This window comes from Myotis brandtii, unplaced genomic scaffold, assembly GCF_000412655.1.
Source record: "Myotis brandtii unplaced genomic scaffold, ASM41265v1 scaffold209, whole genome shotgun sequence".
Lineage (NCBI taxonomy): Eukaryota > Metazoa > Chordata > Mammalia > Chiroptera > Vespertilionidae > Myotis > Myotis brandtii.
The window spans coordinates 1,782,803-1,807,041 of NW_005357806.1; the positions used below are offsets into that span (position 1 = coordinate 1,782,803).

At 39.3% G+C, this 24,239-nt stretch overlaps 1 protein-coding gene across 1 annotated transcript in view; it reads right to left on the minus strand.

Moving 5' to 3' along the window:
- The window catches only part of PKP2 (plakophilin 2), a 73,210-nt gene that overhangs the window by 21,709 nt on the left and 27,262 nt on the right, over nt 1-24,239 (minus strand). The window contains exons 7-8 of the mRNA XM_014539241.1: nt 19,670-19,877; nt 11,672-11,849 (exon numbers count right to left, since the gene is read on the minus strand). Coding sequence (XP_014394727.1) covers nt 11,672-11,849; nt 19,670-19,877 — 386 coding nt within the window. The remainder of the gene's footprint in view (nt 1-11,671; nt 11,850-19,669; nt 19,878-24,239) is intronic.

Here is a 24,239-nt window from a genome sequence, read left to right on the forward strand (position 1 = left end):
CCCTCCGAATATGCTGGGCGTATTTGTTTCATATTACCCAAAGACGCATGGTGATCACATTATAAAAGTATGGTAACAAATCTCCAAGGTGAGATGATCACATTATGAAAGTATGATAACACATCGGCAAGGCCGAGAAATTAAAACACCGAGCTTTAAAAGCTCATCGAGGGCACAGTACCAGAGCCCAGCAATAGGTCCAATGGACAATTTTACTCCTGTAAGACCTCCTGCTGCCGCACCATTACCTACAAGGAGTCCAAGCTCCTCACAGGGCACTCAAGGCTCCCCATGACCTGGCCACTACAGACCTTCCCAGTTTCATCATCTGTCATGCTCAGGTGTCTGCGGCTAAACCAAAGCCGTGAAATGAGCTATGTCCCTGGGGGCCCTGCGATGCTTTAAAGGTTGAAGACGAGGCTGGCCTCCCAAGGCTAAAAGGAATCACCTCCCTCTCTTTTTTTTTTCTTTTTCTTTTTTTCCTATTCATCCTTCTTTGTAACTTCAATTGTGCCCCTACAAGTGTTAGAGGGTGAGGTTTGCCTAGATACCGAGGAATCCATGCAAAACAACAGTGGAGCCTCCAGAAAGAACATCAAGAGGTTAATGCTCTGAAACCCTGGTGTCACGTTCTCCACCCTTAAAATCGCTTTGCTGGTCGGTGAGGAGTTAGAATCGTCTATCTTATTTCTCCTTATTCTGCTTCCAGCAGGGAAAAGAGGCGGGCAGACCTAGTGTTCATTTGCACTCATATCTGATATTTGCTCTGGAGTGGGTGGGGTGTGGAGGGGGGGGGAAGGGGCAGGGGGGGGGTGGGGAACGGGGTGGAGGGGAGCTATGGGGGGGAAAAAGAGGAACAACTGTAATAATCTGAATAATAAAGATTTAATAAAAAAAAGATAATGACTGGGTTCATAACCTGTTAATAAAACCATTTTACTGTATTTTTTTTCAAGAAATGATCATTTGAACTAAGATCCTCTATCTACTCTCTGAGCCTGTCTCCTTATTTTACACATGGAAAACTGAGGTCCACAGAGTGTAGGTTACTTTTCCAGGTAACAGCAATAGTGGTAAAGTCAGGATCGGAGAGCTGGTCTTTATTCTGTGCTCTGGGCTGCTCCAGAGTGGAGCAAAGCTCATCTGACATTCATTCAGTCTGGCATTTGCTTAGCAAATACCATACATCCCCAATTCCAAGACAATGTTATCACGTTTTAAAGCTCCCCTTTGACCTTTTCAACTTCTGGCTTAGAAAAATGGCAGTATTTTAAGAATGCTTTGACAAATCAAAGATCTGTCTTTCTCACTAGCTAAATCCACTACATACCTTACAGAAGGATGGCTTAGCTTTGTTCAACTTCAGGGTGTTTATTTTGGGTGGGAATGGTAATTCAGTTTGGCAGCACTGACAGTTCACACGCACTAACTGTTGTCTTGTAGTTTGGTATTATCCAGACTCTCCTTGCTTGAAACAGGACTTATCAGGGATTCCTGGCAGTTGATACTTTTGCTGACAGAAAGCACATGGAACCCACTGCTTCAGTATTTGGTCCTGCATATCAAAAATAGTTCCTACCTTACTCAACCACCCAGAAATATGAATGATAAGGGTGTATTACTTTATAGCACTACATCCATGAATAGAAGTCACTAGTTAGAAAGGAATTTGCTATTGTACCACCCAATAATTATTAGAAATTAATATATCCATTGTAAAGTATTATTTTCAACAGCTAATACTTCAGTTTGTGGGAATCAGAGAATTAACATGGCTAATCTTAGGCAGAATTGATCTTTTTACAGTGTATCTCCTGAATCCTGAGAAATATTTACCTATAACTTTTTCCTATGTATAGCCAAATAGAGGTTTAATATGGAAAAATATCTCAAAACTATAAATAAAATATATCAAAACAATTATCTTGTTGAAAAGTAAAAGAGAATGAGCATACAGAGTAGTTACTCACTAAAAATTGATTATTATATTTACCAATGAATATACTGGATATGTTTAATTTAGTGTCTATTGTTAAATTTGATTAAACAATGAGTTTATTTTCGGCAGGTATAATCCAACAGAAGTCTGGGTAAATATATAAGTACCTTGTAGGAAACTAAAACTGTATACCATTGTATACTAAAGTTAAAATTTAAAAACCAGGTCCTAGACTGGGGGTAGGAGGCTGCCCACCCCCTCAGAAGGGGGAAGTGGAGAAGAAGATAAAACAACTCTTCACATAAAGGCAGGATTATTTTGAAGGTCTGCACCTCCACTAGGCCTGAATGAGAGGATGCAGCTGGAACTGTAATCTGCGTTTGAAATTAAGAATTTTTTCTGGTAATATGACTTGTAAGGGGTGAGAAGAATAGAATCTGAACTCTATAGGTCGCTGAATAAAACTTCACATAGTTAGGAGGATTCAGGTGTTTTATCTGAAAGCAAATCAGTGATTCATGACTCATCCCTGGACCACTTATCTCACATGTTCCTGAATGTCACAATGAAAAAGAGAAAAAAAAAATCAAACACTCTGCATCTTACTGGGATTAAAAGGAAGAATGGTATGTCTTTGTTAAGAAGAATGACAGTGTGACTGAACCTTAAATTCATATGGCACACCAAAGAATGGACAACTAAAAGCAGCTGCCATTTAGTGTGTGTGCTAGACATTATCATAGGTACTTTACAAATATCATGACCTGTAACTTTCTTTTTTCTTTTTTAAAAAAATATATTTTATTAATTTTTTTACAGAGAGGAAGGGAGAGGAGGGATAGAGAGTTAGAAACATCGATCAGCTGCCTCCTGCACACCCCCTACTGGGGATGTGCCCGCAACCAAGGTACATGCCCTTGACCGGAATCAAACCTGGGACCCTTGAGTCTGCAGGCTGACGCTCTATCCACTGAGCCAAACAGGTCAGGGCATGACCCAGGGGTCCTCAAACTACGGCCCGCGGGCCACATGCAAATACAAATATTGCATTTGTTCCCGTTTTGTTTTTTTACTTCAAAATAAGATATGTGCAGTGTGCATAGGAATTTGTTCATATTTTTTTTTAAACTATAGTCCGGCCCTCCAACGGTCTGAGGGTCAGTGAACTGGCCCCCCGTTTAAAAAGTTTGAGGACCCCTGGCATGACCTGTAACTTTCACAAAATTCCTGAAATTAAGGTTCGTAAAACTCTCATTCAGAATCCTGACCTGTGACTCTTGTTAAAACAGAATTACCTGCTTCTAACAGGATTGTTACTGGGCCTTCCATAGAAGGGCTGTGTGTGCGTGGCTACAGGCAGGTGTGTTGTCAGTTTGCCAGCACTGAAAGTTCAAGCTCAGGGAATGGTCAACTGGCCTGGGCAAACGACGTGCTGATATGAAATGTTTGGAGTAAAAGGGTATAATTATTTCCACGACATGAAAATGGCAGACACTAATAGTGTTGGAGTAAATCTCTTCAAGACACTTTGTCAACAAAATAAGTAATTCTAAGAGGCAGATATATTTTTAATGGGGCCATTTCTACTGATAATAGGTGCAGTTTCATACTAATGCACAATTTACATGCACCTTGTATGCAAGACCTCTGCCTATGGGACCAGTGTTAAAGTCCTAACCAGCACATTGAGACAGTGATCTCCTCAACGGTTTTTAAAAAACTGTGGGTGCATCTTCCTGTTCACCAACAATTATAGGCTTCCTAACACCATGTGTTGTAAATTGTGCGGGTAAGGCCCCCAGTAGTACCAGTCAATTAAGTACTTCCTCAGAGTCCATTCTAAGACCCAATAGGCACTTGATAAGACACTGGTTGAGAAGGAGGCATCCTTCTTCCTCTTGTTACTTGAGATTTAGGTCTGGGCTTTTGTTGAACTCTCAGCTGATACATATCAAACAGTTGGGCCTTGTCTGTGATTAGCCCAGAGAAAGCTGCAGAGGCAGCCTGTGGTGGCACAGAACAAAAGGGGAGCCTCAGTTGAACTGGCAGAGCAATAGAAGTCTCCGCCCAAAGAAGGGCTTGCCTGTTATTCTGAAGTCAACATCAGATCCTGACGTATCCGCAACATCAGCCAAAGTCAACTGTTATATCTGCAAACAGAAGCAACATTGGGAGATAGAACAAAGCTCTACAACCTACACGTTTTGTTCTTCCAGGACAAGGAACATTAACTGAACAAGGATATGGCAGCATCTATTACACATCAAGAAACCAGAATGCGGAGGAGAAAATCTATCCTTTAGTTCTGCTTTCCTGCATTTTTGGGTCTTCCAAAAGTATTCTGAATAGCCGACGCACCCAGTAATCATCTGGTTGGTAGGCAACAGTCATTTCCTTTTGGTGTAGCAGGCTGTTCAAGATAAAGTGCCAAGTTCCACTTAAAATCAATTATAAACAGCAAATGAATTTCTAAAACATGCCCAGAAGCCACTGGAACTTGAGTAGACATTCTTGATACCTAAAGGGAAGGTCTAGGGGTGCCAGACTAGAATTGCTGAAGATGCTCAAGACCTAGAGTAGAACATATTCTGCTTCAATATCCTGCACCTCCAAGACAGGGGCAGATTCTAAGCACAAGAAAGACATCAGTGGCTGTATCCAAATATGTCAACTCACTCTTTCTTTTATAATGATTACTTTAAAAATTTTAATAGTAGTTCTGATTGTGATGATAGTTTTCAGGGTTTGTTTTTTTTTTTAAAAAGACTCTCAGTGCCAAAAGATATAGTTAGTAAAACACTACTTTAAATTGTAAGGTATTCGCAGATTTTTTTTTTTTAACATGAAGAAGCTTTTAAAAAACTCTGACAAAGACATTTTTGGTAATTTCTTTTTCTGTTCAAGACTCAACTCATAAACTGATGAAGAAAGACAAGCATATACAGTCTTCTTGATGAAATAAAAATTATTCTTCTGTTTTCTTTGTTGATTCTTCTTCCTCCATATTTTCTCTACTTTCTTTAATAATTTACACAGTTTGGGGCCTACACTAGGCAGTCACTATTTATGGACCGATAGGTAACATTTTTTTGACAAATGGAAATGTCATATCTTTTCTGTGAAGTACAACTGTTTAATCTGGGCCCTCTCCTAACCTGGATTTTACTACTCATTAGGCCAGTATAATATTTAAGAAAAAAGTTTATATTTGCATGAACAAATTGTTTTCCCTATTGCAAAATCTGTATCCCCTTTCAGTGAGTAAGTTCAGCCATGAAAAGTATATAATCCCAAAAGGACCTAAAGAAAGCACCAAGGCCCATGGTGCATGCTGCTGTGGGCACATGCTAATCCTATAAATAAATGATTTGACACTTGACAAAGATGGTATATCTGACAGTGTTAGTCTTTTTGAAGGATAAACTGCGCATGTTCTCCTATGTGAACACAATTTCGCTGTATCAGCTCCAAGTGGGCAGAACCAGAGTCGTTGCCTCAAGTTCATTAACAAAGCAAACATTTCAACTACAGGGCAGATTCACTCTGCACCACTGCTATATACAGACCAGGGGAACTGAAGTATGCAGAAGTTTTTCTCCAAAGTCGATTGAAAGAATTTAGTGACACTAACCTAAGTCAACCGCAATGCCAGAAATACTACACATGTTGCTAATGCATTGTTGGCTCTCTACCCACTGGGGGAGAGGATACCTGAGTGAACTTGTAGCAATTAAGATATGTGCTAATATTTATGACCTTTTTATGCAGCTAAGGTTCACTCTTCTTAGAATCACACAGCACCTGTCTCAAAATCTTTTTAGAGTAAGCTGGGTTCATAAATAACTCCTCAGCAGACATCTCTTATTGTCAGAAACTGAGAGTATTTGATTACAGGTTCCCTGCAGGTCTTTCTTACATTCTGATTCTTATCTCCTGGTGGCTTTTACATGCATTCTGACAACCTCTACTCTGTAGTGGTCTCCAATGCCATCTCCTCTCTTGGAAAGATCTCCTATTTCATACACTTCACCCTTTGTACCTTTTCTTTATATGAAATGCAGTACAGAGGTCCACTGGCATAGAATTTTTAAAATGCAGGTACAATGTTCATAATGAGAGGTGAACATGTCTGTAATTGGCCTACCTGACCTTGTGAGGTTGCCAGACTGTGAAGGGAAGAGGTTTTATCCTCATCAGCACAGTCTGTAGACCTGTGACTGACATTAATGTATCCCATATGCTAATTAGGAGCTTTGGCTTTGGAGACATGCTTCCTGTATTAAATTTCAGCTTTGTCTCTTACTAGCTGTATGATGATGGGAAAATATCTCAATCTCTCTGAGCCCGTTTCCTCATCTATAAAATGGGGAAAATATACTTTACAATGGCTGCTGTGAGGATAAACTGAGAAAATCCTCATAAAGGCATTTAGAACAATTTCTAGAACATAATAAATAAATATTATCCATTATTATAATAAAGTAGATATACAGATGAAATAAGAACAGATATTTTAGTAAGCATATGCTATGGTGCTTAATTTCCCAGATTTTTTTTTTATATTCTCCTCTAAAAGTAGTTCAAGTCGGTAGTTTGGATTGACTATGTAAATGGGAGTGTATTCAGCTATTACATCTTCCCAAACCACATAGGTATTTTATTCCTCATTCACAGGGAAGACTATAGGAAGATATTTTTTCCTTCTTCTTGAATTTATTGGGGTGACACTGGAAGAGATTTTTAAGCAACATCTTTCTCTTTAGATTTTTACTGTCTCAATATATCTTTCCTGTTGATATAATTATTCTTCTTTACCTAGAATTTATCATATTCCTATCCTCCCCACACTAGATAATATTGGTTATAGAAGAAGATACTCAACTCCTTTTTTAAAATTATTAATATATTTTTATTGATTTCAGAGAGGAAGTGGGGAGAGAGAGAGAGAGAGAGAGAGAGAAACATCAAAGATGAGAGAGAATCATTGATCGGCTGCCTCTTGCATGCCCCATACTGGGGATCAAGCCCACAACCTGAGCATGTGCCCTTGACCAGAATCAAACCTGGGACCTTTCAGTATGGAGGCTAACGCTCTATCCTGAACAAAACCTGCTAGGGCCATACTGAACTCCTTAACATGGTCTTCAGGGCCTCCAGAGTCTGGCCTTAGCCTATGTTTCCAACTTCTGTTTGATTACTTTCTATCACAAATTTGATACTTTTGCCCTGGCTGGTTTGGCTCAGTGGTTCGAGCACCAGCCTGGGGACCAAAGGGTCTCAGGTTTGATTCCAAGTCAAAAGCATGTACCTGGGTGGCAGGTTCCATCCTTGAGCTCTGGTCAGGGTGCATACAGGAAGCAACTAATTGATGTCTCTCTCTCTCTCTCTCTCTCTCTCTCTCTCTCTCTGTACCTCCGCCTCACCTCTCTTCCAACCCTTCCATTCTCTCTAAAAATCAATGGAAAAAAATATCCTCGGGTAAGGATTAACAACAATAATAAAATTTGACATTCTTGACAAACTCGATTATTCACCATGTATCTTCAGTTGCTCACTCATTCATTTATTCTTTTCATTCATATACTTTACATTTGCTTACTATATGCCAGAAACTTTGCTAGGTGTTAGTGATTAATGATTTTAAAAATGTGTATGCTTGCCTGCATTTGTCAAGAATGAGCCCAGCATGCAAAAGGAGAGGAAACAGATGAGATTAAAAAAAAAAAAAGAGTGAGTAGCAGGCATGCTGAATGTCTGTCCCAGTCCTTGAGGCCACGGTTCCTGGTGTAATTCCTTCAATTCCATAATGACTGTCAACATTCAGCCACCTGAGCCCAGGAATCCCAACTTGGCACCAGCCATTTTCAACAGAAAAAAATCCTGACTGACACACTTGCCACATTAAGAACTCTGCTGTACATGGTAAGGCAAAGGGAACTACAGAGAAATCTTAAAATACAAAATGTTTTTAAATGGATCAAAAAGCTTTAAAGGCTCAAAAATGCATTTAAAAAGCAGTTCCAGGGGACTGTATATGAGATGGATTTCAAGGGAGACCATTTAAGCAGAAGAAATACTGTTGAAGAATTTTGTCCTTAGAGAATTCCTGACTATTGAAATAGTCCAGCAAGGCCCAGCTCACCTGGCGCCTCTGCCTCTTCTTTAGTGTCTTTCTGATCTCACTCAGCTGGCATGAATGGCCCTTTGTTCTGCATTCCTGCGGCACTGTACCTGGACCTCTGACGACACCACAGTGCACCAGAAGCCCCTGGAGGGCTTGTTAAAAGTGGATTGCTGGGCCCCACCCTGAGAGCGTCTGATTCCAAGAATTCCAACAAGTTCCAGATGCTACTGGGGGCCCCACTTAGAGAACTACTGCTCTAACACATTTCACGTGGCAGTGTTCTACACCGTTTGCTCATCAGAATCCCCTGCTAAATTAAAAGCTCCTGAAGGACTTTCTAATTTTTCTTCGTAAAACTCTCAGAAGCTAACATACTGTATTACACAAAAGTGGTATCTGATACGCATTACTAACTGTGGAGGTAAGAGAAACATCTTACCATAATAAATTCCCTCAGTTAACACCCAGATTCCCTAAAAACTACAACAACAAAATGAACTCTGTAACTAGAGAAAAGATTGAAAGGCAGCATGCATCTTGACTTCTTTGGGACTGCCTAATTTTTATTACATCCTCTATCTGATTTCTTTTAATCCTTGAACATAAAGGACAATGAATATTTTCAAATATGAGAAAGCTTGATGTGCATGAATCTAGAGAAGTTAAGACTAGCATTTTTTTCTTTCTCTTGCATGTGCTTCTATTCTTCTTCTTCTTCTTTTTTTTTTTTTTGTTAAGCCTCACCCAAGGAAAATTTTCCCATTGATTTTTAGAGAGAGTGGAAGGGAAGGGGATAGACAGAGAGAAACATCTATGTGAAAGAGAAACATCGGTTGGTTGCCTCTCGCATGCAGCTGGACCGGTCCAGGGATTGAGCCTGCAATCAAGGTATGTGCCCTTGACTGAAACTGAACCAGAGACCCTTCAGTCCTCGGGCTGACGCTCTAACCACTAAATCAAACCGACGAGGGCTCTATTTCTTCTTGATTTAGTTGTCATCTGACAACACAAGGGAAAATAACATTTCAAGCATTTTTCATCCCAATGTTAGGAAATGCTGATCAAACTAGCTTCTTTGTAGGTTCTTATGGCAAGACATTCTGTCCTTTTAGACAATGTTGCCTTATAGCTATTTAAAAACACCCAGGAAAAAATTTAAATAAGAAGGTGAAATCTGTAAGACATTGAATAAGATATACATAGATGGAAAGATATACCACACTCTTGTGGATTGGAACAGCTGATATTGTTAAGTCCACACTACCTAAAGCAATCTACAGGGTCAATACAATCCATATCAAAATTCAGTGTGGCTCAGTTGGTTGGGCATCATCCTGTGCACCAAAGGGGTGTGAGTTCAATTCCTGGTTGGGGCATATGCCTGGGTTGTAGGGTTGGTCCCTGGTGGGGAGTGTGCAGTGATCGATGTTTCACTCTAATATCAATGTTTCTCTATCTCCCCTCTGCCTTTCTCTCTCTCTAGAATCAATGAAAAAAAAAATCATATCCTTAGGTGAGGATTAAAAAATTCCAATGGCATTTTTCACAAATTAAAAATTATTCTATAATATGTATGGAGTCACAGAAGACCCCAATTAGCCAAAGCAGTCTCGAGAAAGAATAACAAAGTTGGAGGTAACACACTTCCTGATTTCAAACTAAATGATAAAGCTAAATTAATTAAAACAGTATGGTATTTTTAAAAAACAGTTTGGGACTTGACATAAAAACAGACAAACAGATCAATGGAACAGAATAGAAAGCTCAGAGATAAACCCATCCATATATGGTCAATTAATTTACAATAAAGAGTCAAGAATATACAATGGGGAAAGCAAAGTCTCTTCAATCGATGGCACTAGGAAAATTAGACAGCCACATGCAAAGGAACAAAACTGGACCAGACACAAAAATTAATTCAAAGTGAATTAAAGACTTGAAACCATAAACTCCTAGAAGAAAATATAGGCTACCTCTCTCACATTGGTCTTGGCAATGATTTTTGGGATTTGACACCAAAAGAAAAGTTAACAACAACAAAAGATGCTCAACATCCCTGATCATCAGGGAAATACAAATCAAAATCACAATGAGCTATCACCTCACACCTGTTAGAATGACTATCAAAATGTGAACAGATAAATGTTGGGAGGATGAGGAGAAAAGGGAACCCTTGTGCACTGTTAGTAGAAATGTTAAGTTGGTGCAGTCACTATAGAAGACAGTATGGAGGTTCCTCAGAAAATGAAAATGAGAACCACCATATGATCCAGTAATTCCACTTTTGGATATTTATCTGAAGAAAACTAAAACACTTACTCAAAAAGATATATGAAACCCCATATTCACTGCAGCATTATTCATAACAGCCAAGATTTAGAAACAATCTAAGTGTCCATAGATGGATGAATGGATAAAGAAAATGTGGCATTCACGCACACACACACACACACACACACACACACACACACACAGGAATATTGTTCAGCCATAAAAAAGAAGGACATTCTGCCTTTTGTGATGACATGGATGGACCTTGAGGGCACTATGCTAACTGAAAAAAGTCAAGCAGAGGAAGACAAATATTGTCTGATCTCACTTATATATGGAATCTACAAAACAAAACAAAACCAAAATCATAGATATAGAGAACAGACTGTTGAAGGTGGGAGAGGAGTTGGGGAATGGAGGGGGTTAGCAAAATTTTTGAAAGGTGCCCAAAAGTGCAAATACAGGCCGTGGCTGGGTAGCACAGTTGGTTAGAGCACCCTCCCAATATGCCAAGGTTGCAGGTTTGATCCCCAATCAGGGCACATACAAGAATCAACCAATGGATGCATAAATAAGTCGAACAACAAATCAGTTTTTTTTTTCTTTTTTCTCTCTCTAAAAAATAAATAAGAAAAAATATAAAAGAAATAAGTCCTGGGGATGTAATGTACAGCATGGTGACTATAATTATAATTATAATTGTATTGCATATTTGAGAGTAAATCTTAAAAGTTCTCATCACAAGAAAAAATATTCTGCAACTATATATGGTGATGGATGCTAGCTGGACTTATTGTGGTGACCATTTCACAATACATATAATAACAAATCATTATGTTATATATCTGAAAATAATATAATGTAGGTCAACTATACCTCCCTCAATAAAAAATAAAAATAATAAAACACCAGGTTCAAAATTATATCTTTTAGCCATGTCATTAAAGCAGATTTTTGTGAATTAAAAATAGCATGAAAACTGCTTTAAAACCTGTGAGACAGGGAAGGCCATTCTGCATGGACCTCTAGGTTTTCAGATCAGATACCTGGGTTCTCTATTGAAAATGACACCCTCTCTCTTATGAGCTATGGTGGGTAGCTTCTGAAATCAAATGGGTTTGGAAACAATACTCTATTGATATTTGAACCGTTCTCATTGTCTCTACATAGTGGTTCTAGTAGTTAGAAAGATCTATATTCCTACAGCTTCCCCTTACCGGTCATAGGGTAGAGTTTTAGACAGACATGAATACAGTATTTAAGGTGCATAGAGAAAAAAGTGTGTGTGTGTGTATGGGGGGTGGGGGTGGTGGAGAGGGATTGCAGAGTGGCATTACCTTAGGCATCCTGTGACATTGTAGAATATATCAAAATCGAGCAAACCATTCGCTTTGGGGTAGTCTCCTTCTGGCCACCCCGAATAGGGGATGATGATATTCTCAGTCAGGATAATCAAGGCTTCTGTTATCATGAGATTCTTGAGTTTGTCACTAGAGGACAAATTCCACAGCAAACCTAGAATCAAAACAGTGCAGGATTGGGTCAAAAGAACTGCTGAAAAGATCAGTTAAGGCCATCACTTCTAGGGCTATGACTAGTTATAAACCAAAAGGGTAGGGCTAGGGAGACAGCCCCTTCTCCAATTGAAAAAACTTGTTTAGAGGTAATTAGAATTCAATAGAAGCTGATCCATAAGAACAACTGAAAAATAGACAGATAGGCAGGTAGATAGGTAGATAGAGAAGGGGGAGAGGAAGAGAGCTTATAATATAAAACTATGCAAATTTAAATTAATCAGGAATGTGAATGAAAGCCAGAAATCCTTAAACATTTATTGCCACTTCTCTGAAGCCACTACCATAAGCCGAGCTCACTAAAATAATAAATTCTGAGCTACCAAGAGGGAGGCTTGAAAGACCCTATTATAACTGACTTCAACGTTTTCAAAGGGTCCTATTTTTCTCCTTTAGGAGAAAAATGCATGAGGGAATACACCACTGTGCAACTTCCACCTCACATTTGCCTCCCAATACTCACAGGAAGGGCCTGAGGAAAGCCTCCAACTATGCTTATGCCTGTCAACAGTAGGCTGATCAACATTACCAATTACTATTTATTGACTCCAACCCCATGATAGATTTTATGTCCTCCTGGAATTTATGCTGGCTACCTCACCTATTTCTTATATTTATAGTTTGGCAATGAAGGAGAGACAAGAGTATTTTATCTATCTGCCAACTTGTATGGCCCGAGAATTGGTCTAAGACGGGTACCACATTTGCTCGTTTAACTTTCCCTTTCTTTCTGAACTCTCCCCATCCCATACCCCACCCCTATTAAAGAGAGAAAGGCCATATAAGCCAACTCAGGAAAAAATTAAGATAATAAGATACTGTACTTTCCAGACATTTGTGAGACAGTCTGAAGCTGGGTAGTGAGAAAGAATACAAAATGGTGTATACATTTAGGGTTTGTTTTTCTTATATATTTTTTGCTCAAATACTTCTGATTCAGTGGAAAGACTACATACCTATTGCTTACTATTCCAGTGACTCTCAGAAGGTATAAAGTTGCCTGGCCATCTTTCATACCCTCAGTAAACTTCTTTAACTCACTAGCACCCAGGAAAGGAGAAAGAGGGGGAACAGAAAGAGAAGGGATCTTCATTTTCTTTCCCATTCACTCTCCTACTGCCCAGTCAATAATGCCTATGGGTTAAAGCAGCGGTTCTCAACCTGTGGGTCGCGACCTCTTTGGCGGTCGAACAACCCTTTCACAGGGGTCGCCTAAGACCATCCTGCATATCAGATATTTACATGACGATTCATAACAATAGCAACATTACAGTTATGAAGTAGCAACGAAAATAATTTTATGGTTGGGTCACAACATGAGGAACTGTATTTAAAGGGCCAGAAGGTTGAGAACCACTGGGCTAAAGTTACTGCTTTGTCTGGATGAAAGGAAAGAGGAAGCATAGGAATACAGGACAGTTTACTTTATGAAAAAAAAGCAAAGATGGCGGTCTTGACTGAATTATGTGGTGATATCATCTCCTCTAACATTAATGACTGAAATAAGAGTCTGTGCAGTTAAAGCTTGGTAATTATTCAACCACACTTGTAGTTGGCTCATCAATTAGAACATGCTAGGCTTAGTGTTTAAACAATTTACTTTGGCTGTGTACAAGTGACTAATTTCTAAAACAATAACCAAATTTCCACTGCAACCTACACTTAGCTTCCATTAGATACGGCGACACTGGGTCTCGAGTCTTGTAAGGACTAGAATTCTGGCTAATGAAGAGGTCTCTTCCTGATCAAACTAGCATTGGAGTTAGTCATCCTCAGTGTCCCTCAGCCACAGGTTTTGCAACACAATGACTTCATTCCTCCCACTTCACCTTAAGAGGCCCTGGAAGGGCAAGAGACAGAATAAAACCCCAGGTGGTTGAAAACAATTAAAGGCAGGTCTGAGGTAGAGTTTTGGTTACTAAGATACCAAAGAAAGTTAAAAAGAGAAAAGGGAAAAAAGCTTCCTGTTCTAGATAAGCAAGCAAGTTAAGAGTCTCTGCTTGTGGTGATGGAAGGAGACTTGACTTGCAGAGGTGAACACACAAGACAATATACAGATTGTATTATAGAACTGTACACTGAAACCCATATAACTTTATTAACCAATATCACCCCAATAAATAAATAAAAAAGAGTTTCTTCCTGCTAGAGGCTTAAAAGTGTGAAGCATAATACTTTCTTTTTTATTAAAGACCACACAGGGCACGCAAAGGAAAAGTACACCTACAATAAAACCCAGGGAAGATTAATTTGAACAAAGGGAGTGGAATTTCCTTTCAATGTCCTTTATAGCTTGACATGCAATTATTATTTCTATGCTATTTCTATGGTTTGGGATGTTTTAGTACACGTAATTTTTGAATTTTTAATGTAGGGTATTGTATAGAAATGTCATGCCTGCCAAATTTCTGTAAGGCACGAAGCTAGGAAGAGCTTAAATGCTCAACAGAGATGCAAGATTATACACACTTATAACACACCCTCACACATATACACACAAATCCAACAAATATTCACTTACAAATTGGGAAAACATGTATGACAATATGAGACAAAGAATTAATACTCTTAATATACATAGTTCTTATAAATTATTAAAATTCAATGCCTAGTAGAAAAATTAACCCCAAGTTAACAGATACTAGAGTCTAATATACATAGGAATGCATGTTCTCCAGTAACCGAAGAAATGCAAATTCAACAGTGAAAAATCATTTACAGCAGGTGAAACCAGAACCAATGAGTGGAAATGATTGGGAAGGAGATTTCTGGCTCCCTGAAAGCATAAGCTTCTAAGAGAGCACTGAAGAAAGCAGAAAGATCTGCTTGTAAGATCCATCTCCATAATTGGAGCTGATAAAAATGAGCTCATCTTTTACCAAAATATTGACAAGAGGGCTTTATTCTGAAACCAGTGTTTTAGACTCAACTAGCAGTTTCCAAATGAGCCCAGTGGCAAATCAGAACCATGTATTCCTGGGTTACACACCAAACTGACTGAGCCAGAATCTCAGGATGAATTCCAGGAATTCATATTTTCAAAATGATTCCCATTTCTGGTATTGGGAAATTAGTGAACTAGATAAACCTGAATATCTATTCAATGATCTGATTCTAGACTCCCTGATATAATATTTAGAGTTTAGGTCTTCATTTGTCTCACCTTTAACTTCTGGGTAATTTATTCATAGTGCCTAAATTTCAATTATTATAGTTCTTTGTTGTAGCTGGTCTGCCTATTGTTTCTATCACAAAGCTCTCATTTTAGCCAAAAAGAAAGGGAACTGGATTCTAGTAAGAGATATACTTTGAATAGTTAGCAATAATGATAACTGCATTATCTAGAAATTTATTGTCAACTGTGATATTTGCAAAACATAGCTAACTAGTGATCTGTAAAGGGATCTTACAGATATTACCTATATTTTAATATCTTACAGATATAACTGGAAGTATAGTTATTTCACTGGACTGGAAGTATAGTTATTTCACTAAGCCTGCATGATAATGAGGTAGCAAAATGTGCGAATTTTATGATTAAATGAATCCTTCTCTTCAGTGCAGGAGAAAGGGAGCAGGAGCAGGAAAAGAACTGACTGGGGTGTTTGTTTTCTGTTTTTGTTTTTGTTTTTTTTTTTTTTTGGTTAATCCTCACTTGAGAATATTTTCCCATTGATTTTAGAGAGAGTGGAAGGGAGAGGGAGTGACAGAGAGAAACATCGATCAGAGAGTGACACATCGATTGGTTGCCTCCCTCAGGCGCCTGGACCAGGGCTGGGGATCAAGCCTGCAACCCAGGTGCCCTAGACTGGAATCGAACTTGGGACCCTTCAGTCCATAGGCCAACACTCTGTCCACTGAGCCAAACCTAGTAGGGCTTAACTTTGTTTTTCAAAGTGATCACAGAGCATGAGGATTTTTCAAAAAACAATCTCTTTTGCAAGAATATACCCTTCCTTTCACCTAAATTTTATAAATTTTACCTGGGATATTACATTACCACAAAGGCCATTTATTCCAAGTTAAAAATAAACCCAAGGTATGTTGTTGCACATTACAAATGCAGAAAAAAATAACATATAATTATTTAAAGAAGGTGCACAATGAATATTTTATAGAAAAATGGTTTTGATATCTTATGAAAATACAGCAATCCAAAAAAGTATTTCTATAAAATACACAGAGGTTAAAATAAATTTTCAACAAATTTCATTGACAGTCTTCCCCTGCCTCTTCCTTGCCATATGCAGAAGGGGAACAAGAATCCCCTAAATCTTAACACCTGTCTGTTTTAATCCAAGGCAGAGCCCTACAACTACAGCCAGTGCTCATTCCTCAGTGACCTTGAAAATGAATCTCTGAGACTAGTATGTACTGTTCTCATTTCAATCAAAGTACACTACCACACTCCCTGGTAAGGAAGGGGGAACAATCTCATGGGGGAGAGATCTTTGATCCTGAAGTCTTTTCATTGGAAGAGGGAAGAGCTTCTCTCCAAGGCTGGTACAGAAAATGCCAGAAAGGTCAGTGACTTGACATTCTCTATAGGGAACAAAGCTCTGATAGAGAGAGAGAACATATAAATTGACGGTTCTATTAATAACTTGGTTAGAAAAATCAAAGTCTTATCTGAAAACACACCTGATTCTCTTATTTATGTATAATCCAAATATTCCCAGGCCATAAGTCTGGTTTTGTAAAATATTTGGTCAGACGTCCACAGTTGTTGAGAATCTTACATGAGCACCAGTGCTATGGCAACAAACAGACAGGCATGAAATGAGTGGCAACCTAACATTAAAGAATGCAAAGGTAGATCAGAGAAGCCCCTCCCTTCAAAACCAAGGGAGAGGGGCTGAAAGTAAATAGAGGGATGGCTTTTGAAAATAACTTCAGAGAGTGACAGCTATGGAAGGTTTCTAAGTGTAGAACAGGATGCCAGTCCAAGGCAACAGTGGCAAAGATATGGAGACAGAGGGAAACATGGAACACCGGCGGATCCTTTAGCATTGCAGAACTCGGGCTGGAGGGGTACGAGAGGAGACACTGCTGCAAGGTCATCAGGCTCAGATAATAAGAGGGAAACATGGAACACCGGCGGATCCTTCAGCATTGCAGAACTCGGGCTGGAGGGGTACGAGGAGACACTGCTGCAAGGTCATCAGGCTCAGATAATAAAATCTGTGTGTGGCATGCTACAGAGTACAGACTTTACCTTATAGGCAATGGGGGGCATAATGAGACAATATTTTCATTTTAGAAAGAAAGCACTAGCAGAGTGGTGGATAGATGGGGAATGTGCGATACCGAATCACAGAGGCCAGATCCAAGGCTACACAAGAGCAGAACAGACAGTGACAAGAGGAGAGAGGGAGCGTCAAAGAGAAGTGAGGGAGAGCTCTTTCCTCCGAGATTCTCAAAGACAAGCCCCTTTTCAAAGATGAGTAAAGATTAATCACCCCGTGTCCCCACACTGTCAGTGGGAGCCACTTTGATAGAGCAAAAACACCCAGATAAAACTGGGCTCAAATCTGGACTTTGTTCTTTACTGTGTAACCTTGGGCCATTTACTTAATCCCCCTGAACCTCACATGATCATATGTAAATCCTCAATAATGCCTTTTAGAGCTTTCAGGAGGAACAGATGAAAAAGGAAAAGCCCAAGTTGAGTGACTAGCACATAATAGGGACTCAATAAAAAGATGTTTATGAAATAGACAAGAAGAGATTCACATATATGGCTACTCACTTTGTGTTTCCAACAAAAGATATAAACATGTCTATTCAAGTCAATAATTTATTTCTGAGGCCAGAAAAGCACTTATTTAACTTTTCTACTAATAGAACTAAAGGAAGTTATTAAGAAGGATTTGTATCAAACATTCAAGTATTGGCTCAATTCAATGAACATATAATGAACACCCTCTGGTAGGAATGTTGGCTTATATTAGAAGTCCTGGGACTAGCACAAGCAAACTCCATTGATCAGCTCTGTAGATGATCTAAAGATGACTGAATGGTTGCCATGGCAGCAATACCACAGAATGTTCTCTGACCTTAGTTTCCTATTTTCCTATACAAAAGAAGAGGAAGTCTGAGTCAATGAATTACTTCCTTGATACACACCCACACATCCTCCCAAGCTTTCTAGCAACCCCAGTACCCTAAGCTCCATCACTCTTTATCCAAGCTTCCTCTAAATGACCAGCAGCTTCTTTCTGTTTCTTTGCTTTGCTAGTAGTGATGTTCCCTTTGCTGGGAATAACTTTCATTCTCCTTTAAAACATCAGCCCCAAGGCTATCCCTTTTTTAAGGTCTACAATGAAACATACCTCCTTCATGAAGTCTTTTATTTTTTTAACTGTAAAACAAGATTCTCTCTTGTGGTTCATTTCTATATTTTAATGAAGAAAATCTTAGTTTCTAAATGTGAGTTTTTTTGTGTTTTTTTTTGCCAACCATTACATAATGGTTCATGTTTTAATGGCTGGAAAATAAAAGCCACACCACCTCTCTGGACTGTGATTTTCACTGCCTGCCCATGGTAGGCTGCCTTGTAAATGTTGGCTGAATAAATGAATGAGTATCTAGATCACTCAATTTCTGTAGGTATTTTAATATGACTCATAAATATGAAAGGAACTACGCCATGGGGCATGATAGCAGTCAGGCAGAAGGGTAGCATGGCACAAACCTTCATATAGCTTTATAAAATAAAAATACATCAAGACAGAAAAAATGTGAGATTTTAAGATATAAATGAGAGGATATAATAGTTTTATAGAAAAAAGAAAGCTGTTGTATAATAAAGTGTGGATGGCATAAGCACAATATATTCAACTTAAAACCACATTTATGAAGTACCTCATTTTAAAGTAAAAATAGTCAACTATTACCACTGAAAAACATTTATATATTAAAAGGGTTAACTTCTTTGGGTTTTAGTTTCTTCGTGTAAAATACATTGGGTAGAAAGGAGATATTCTTTTGTTCAAATCAGTATTTGAACAGATACAGGAAGTACAGAACTGAAAAACATATCCAGCCCCTCTTTTCTTTTTCTCTTTTTTGGGGTGGAGGGCTAGGTGGGCTAGGAAGCTGGTATTTTGAGGGGCTCAGGTGACAGAAGGATTGGGAAGTACAGTTACTGGTATTTTGGTTAATTTGATTATACTGATCCTCTATGTTAGGACACTATTTGACTAATTTACTTTCTTTGTATAGATTTAGCAAATAGAGTATTGAGTGAGTAATAAAATGAATTGAGTGTGGTTCTTGTTGGGTTTCTTCAGAATGTTTTGGACACCATGGACAACATTGAAACCCTGTTACAAAGTTCACTGTAATTTCTTCCTCAGAAGAAAAAGAATTCAAACTTGACTTGACCTGGGGTCTTAGTCAGCAGGTGACAATGTTCCTTAAAAGCCATCTGTCAAATAACAATGACCCCATCAATCATTTGTCCCAGGAAACTTAAGAAAAAGAGATGACGTAACACATTTGGCTGGGGTGCACTGTCTATACACTTTAATATTCAGTAAACACTACCTGTTATTTGTTTTTTAGTCTCCAAGTCTCTGGTTTGCTTCAGCACCTGCAGCAGCCGAGGTACCCCGTTGAGTTCAGCTACCTCCAACTTAAACATCATTTAAAAGGGTACGGTCTTTTTTTTTTTAGTTTTATTCATTTCAAACGGGCTGGATGCGGTCCCGTAGTTTGCCCACGGCTGGTCTATACACTTAAATATTCAGTAAACACTACCTGTTATTTGTTTTTTAGTCTCCAAGTCTCTGGTTTGCTTCAGCACCTGCAGCAGCCGAGGTACCCCATTGAGTTCAGCTACCTCCAACTTGTTGTCATTGTCTTCAAACACCAAGTTTCTCAAGGCCCCACACACGGCTCTCTGAATATCTTCATTCTGAACTTTTAGGAGGTGCAGTAGCTTGGGGATGCCTTGAAGCTGATAGACCTGGGGGAGAAATGGATGCACATTTCAGATACTGTACATATGTATTAATTTTGACATGGTATTAAAGACATCCAGTGAAATTTGAATGAACAGATGAAGTTGATTTTAACTCCCGTCAATCAACAACTATGTGTGGCATACATATAGTGTAAACAAGCATGTCAAACTCAAAGGCTAACACGGGCCAAATAAACGAGGCATGCGGCCCGAGGGCCATGAGTTTGACATGCTTGGTGTACAATATAGTCCTGCTGTCAGGCATCTCTCATCAAGGAGCTTACAATAAATTAGAGAAGTTAACACAAAAACCTATGAAAAAAATGAAAGAGAAAATTAAGTGATAAAGGGTGAATAAGGATAGCTAAGTGGATAGAAAGAGTTAAGTGATAAAAGCCTTGAGCATAAGAAAGATGAAGAGAACTAGGAATTTGAGGAGTAAGGAAAGTTTTATGGAAGAACACCACATTACATGAGTGTTTTTTTCTAGGACAGAACTTTATAATCAATAGAAACTGAACAGAAATCACCTTCATCAATGGTAGCAATAAAAATTCATTTACCATGGCAACCACAGGAGCAATGCAAACTAACCCTTAATGTAAACTATTTTTATGATCAACTAGAGGCCCGGTGCATGAATTCATCCACAGGTGGGGTCTGGCTGGCCCCCCATCAATGGGGGATGATTAGGCCGGGCCAGCAGGAGGGAGGGGACATGGGAGGTTGGCTGGCTGGCCCCGCCCCAGATTGAGATGGGGGGGATCAGAGATGGGGCCGGTCGGGAGGAGGAGCCGGCTGAGGGGAGGGTCCATGGGAGGCTGGCCAGCCAGCCGGGCCCCCAATCTGGCCAGGGCCAGTCAGAGGGAGGGGTCGCCCCCCTATCGGGCCGGTTGGCCAGCCGCAGTGCACATCATAGCGACCGGTCGTTCTGGTGTTCTGGTCACTTCGCTTTTATATATATATAGATTGCTTTGAGTATTTAAAAAGATTTATATACTTTATCCAAACATTTTAATTCAAGTAAATAACATAACTTTACACTTTTTAATGTGCTATTTTAAAAAGATTTCTTCTTTACAAATACGCAAGAGAGGACATGCTGTCTATTAGAAAAAGGGCCAGAGCTAGGAGTAAGAAGAAAAATAGATGGTTTAGATTCCAAAACCTATGGCTGTTTGAGAATGGGCCAAGTAATGGCAGCCTGAGCAAGGAGATTTTGTGTTTTAGGCAGCACATATTATGTAAAGAAATCAAGAGGTGGACACAGGGTTGCTGCAGAGAAATGTTAAGTTGTAGACTAAGAGTTTTCTTTCCCATAGGCTTCCATTAGCATGTGATTTAAAAAGTTGGTTAAGAACTTTTGATAAAAATCCCAGTCATTTCCAACATCTTAAAGCAGACATTTTTAGGACATAAATTGTGAAAGGGCAGGAGTTTCCCTTTCAGATGAAGTTCATTGCCTATGATGCCCTAATTACACAGCAGTTCATGTTTGGGTGAGAGCTGCACACCTGGCCCAGGGGGCACGTTTTCTTTTTTTTCTTTTAAAAAAAAAATATTTTATTGATTTTTTACAGAGAAGAAGGGAGAGGGATAGAGAGTTAGAAACATCGATGAGAGAGAAACACTCCCTACTGGGGATGTGCCCACAACCAAGGTACATGCCCTTGACTGGAATCAAACCTGGGACCCATGAGTCTGCAGGCCGACTCTGGCCCAGGGGGCACGTTTTCTTTTTTTTCTTTGAAAAAAAAAATATTTTATTGATTTTTTACAGAGAAGAAGGGAGAGGGATAGAGAGTTAGAAACATCGATGAGAGAGAAACACTCCCTACTGGGGATGTGCCCACAACCAAGGTACATGCCCTTGACTGGAATCAAACCTGGGACCCATGAGTCTGCAGGCCGACGCTCTATCCACTGAACCAAACCAGTCAGGGCCAGGGGGCACGTTTTCATATTTCCTGTGTCTCATCAAATGTCAGCCTGCCTTCCACAGACAGATAAATATTATTAAGATCCAGTCTTCCAATTTTACATCTTCCTTTGTTAGGATTGGGGAGAAGACTAGAAAGGCAGGAATGAAAGCCAAAATGATAAAATAACCTAAATAATCACCACAATAATAATAAAACAAAAATAACAACTCCTCCTCCCACTTCCATCATTAGGAAGTGCTAGCACAGTGTTCAGGGTGTTATAAATATTATCCAATCAATAGCTCGCTAGAACCTTAAAAGGAAAGTACTCTTTTGGTCCCTAAGGCTCCACTGGTGGTAATGAGGAGTCATATTTCCACTTACTGGCTCCCTTCAGAGGAGACATTTGCAGAACAGGAGACAACCGGAAGATGGACCACACCAATTTTGACAGGTGATGTCTAGAGCCATTGTAATATATGTGTATGACAATGCCAATGATAAAGATTTCATTTCCTAGCTATCAATGAAACCTGATCATCTATTGGATCACTTCATCTATTCCCATTATTATATTTCCTTAAAAGCAGAAAGGTAGAATTTATTTAAAAACAGCCTGTAACTCACGTTTCCCTAATTCCTTCAAATTCTATTTCATAGCTAGGTTTTGAGGCAGTTCACTCCATAAACATCACAAATGCCAGCTAGATGAAATCTTCACAGGAGCAGCATAAACATCAGATGCAAAAAGAAAATCTTATTTGTCCTGAAGGTATGTTGGCAGATTTAGAAATATTTTATTACTTAATTCATAATTTATAAGCTGCCTTCTTCTAAATATGATGTTCGGTGGCTTACTGATCACCCCACATTTCCAGCCGGGAGGACAGCATTAGTGAGAAGTGGCCCATGGAAACCTCTGACGGGGCTGCAGGCTTCTGTTTCACAGCCTTCTGACCTGTTCTCTGACCCGCTCTCTTAGCCGACCACTTCTCTCCCTCGGCTTTCAGCACCTGTAGACACACCATGCTCAGATAAATGCTGAAATCCGACTACAGCTCTACTTCACTGCAGAATTTGACTCACTAGTGTCTGGCATCTACCCTATATTTAAAAATAGAAAAGTTACTTTTACCCCTTTTATCAAGCAAATGGATATAAATCTTATCAAATGCACGAAGCTGATGATATTCTCCTTATTGCATAGAACTGGACGGACACTGGTCATGAACCCTACACACATCAGGTCTAATGTCACAGGTGTTGTTCCTGCTCCTTTAAATTCAGGGCAGCAGCTGGAGCCAGAGAGGTTACATCTGTTTCCCAGTTATACTAAATCCTCAGGGGATTTGTTCTCCCTTTGGGGGAAGGAAAAAAGAAACAGACTAACACGAATGTCTTAGGACTTCAAAGGAACTTTCCTTTGAGATGGTTTGTAAATATATACAGGGGCAAAATCACATATTAGAATTTTAAGTTTCTCTTTTGACTCTATTCTGATTTTCTTCCCTGCCAACTCTAAAATAATTAACTGATTAGGATTTCTGGTGGCAAATCCGCAAAAAGGAACAGACCGCCTCTCTTGGGGTGAGGGCTCCCCTCGTGCCTCGGTGCCTTTGCTCTCTTTCCTTCCTGTTGGGGATGCTCGCCCCCCCTGCCTCTCTTCTGGCAAAGCCCTACTTATCCTGCAGGAGCCAGCTCAAATGTCACCTCATCTGTGAAATGTCACTCCCATTCTCTCCTTTCTGTCCCCTTAGAATTAATCACTCCCTATAAATTGGTACTAAAACCCTTCAGGAAGGCAACTGACAATTTATGTCAAAAAGATTTCTATTCCAGAAATCTTAGTTAGGAAACAATATGAAATGCAGAAACAATTTGAAATGCAGACACTATGATAGTCACTACATTATTTATAATAGTGAAGAATAAGAAACCATAATTGTCCAACAATGGGGGAAGACTGGTTAATGATTAATTGTCACATATCCACATGGTGAGGTATACATGGGAGAGGCAGAACAATGACACAGCTACCTCATCCGTCAAAAGAGGGCTGTGTAAGACTGTGTGTGAGGCATGCAGTAGTTACTTAACATGTGGTAGCTGCTACTATCACCTTTAATATGCCACCATTAAAATGCCTACAAACTATTAATGTTATGAGAAAATGCTTATGATATAATGTTACTGAAAAAAAGCTAAATAAAATACTTGCATTTCTACTCATAAAAACAGACATAAAGAAGGGAATGAGATTAGGGGGTTTGGGAGAAATGATGGGGTTTTAAATTATCAATGGGGCCTGTTACTTTGTATATTTTTAAACAGCAAACATATATTTGTGCATACTTTTTTTTTTATTGGTTAAGGTATTACAAATGTGTCCTCATCCCCCCCTTAACCCCCAACCCCCCCCCCCCCCCCCCCCCTTTCTCCTCCC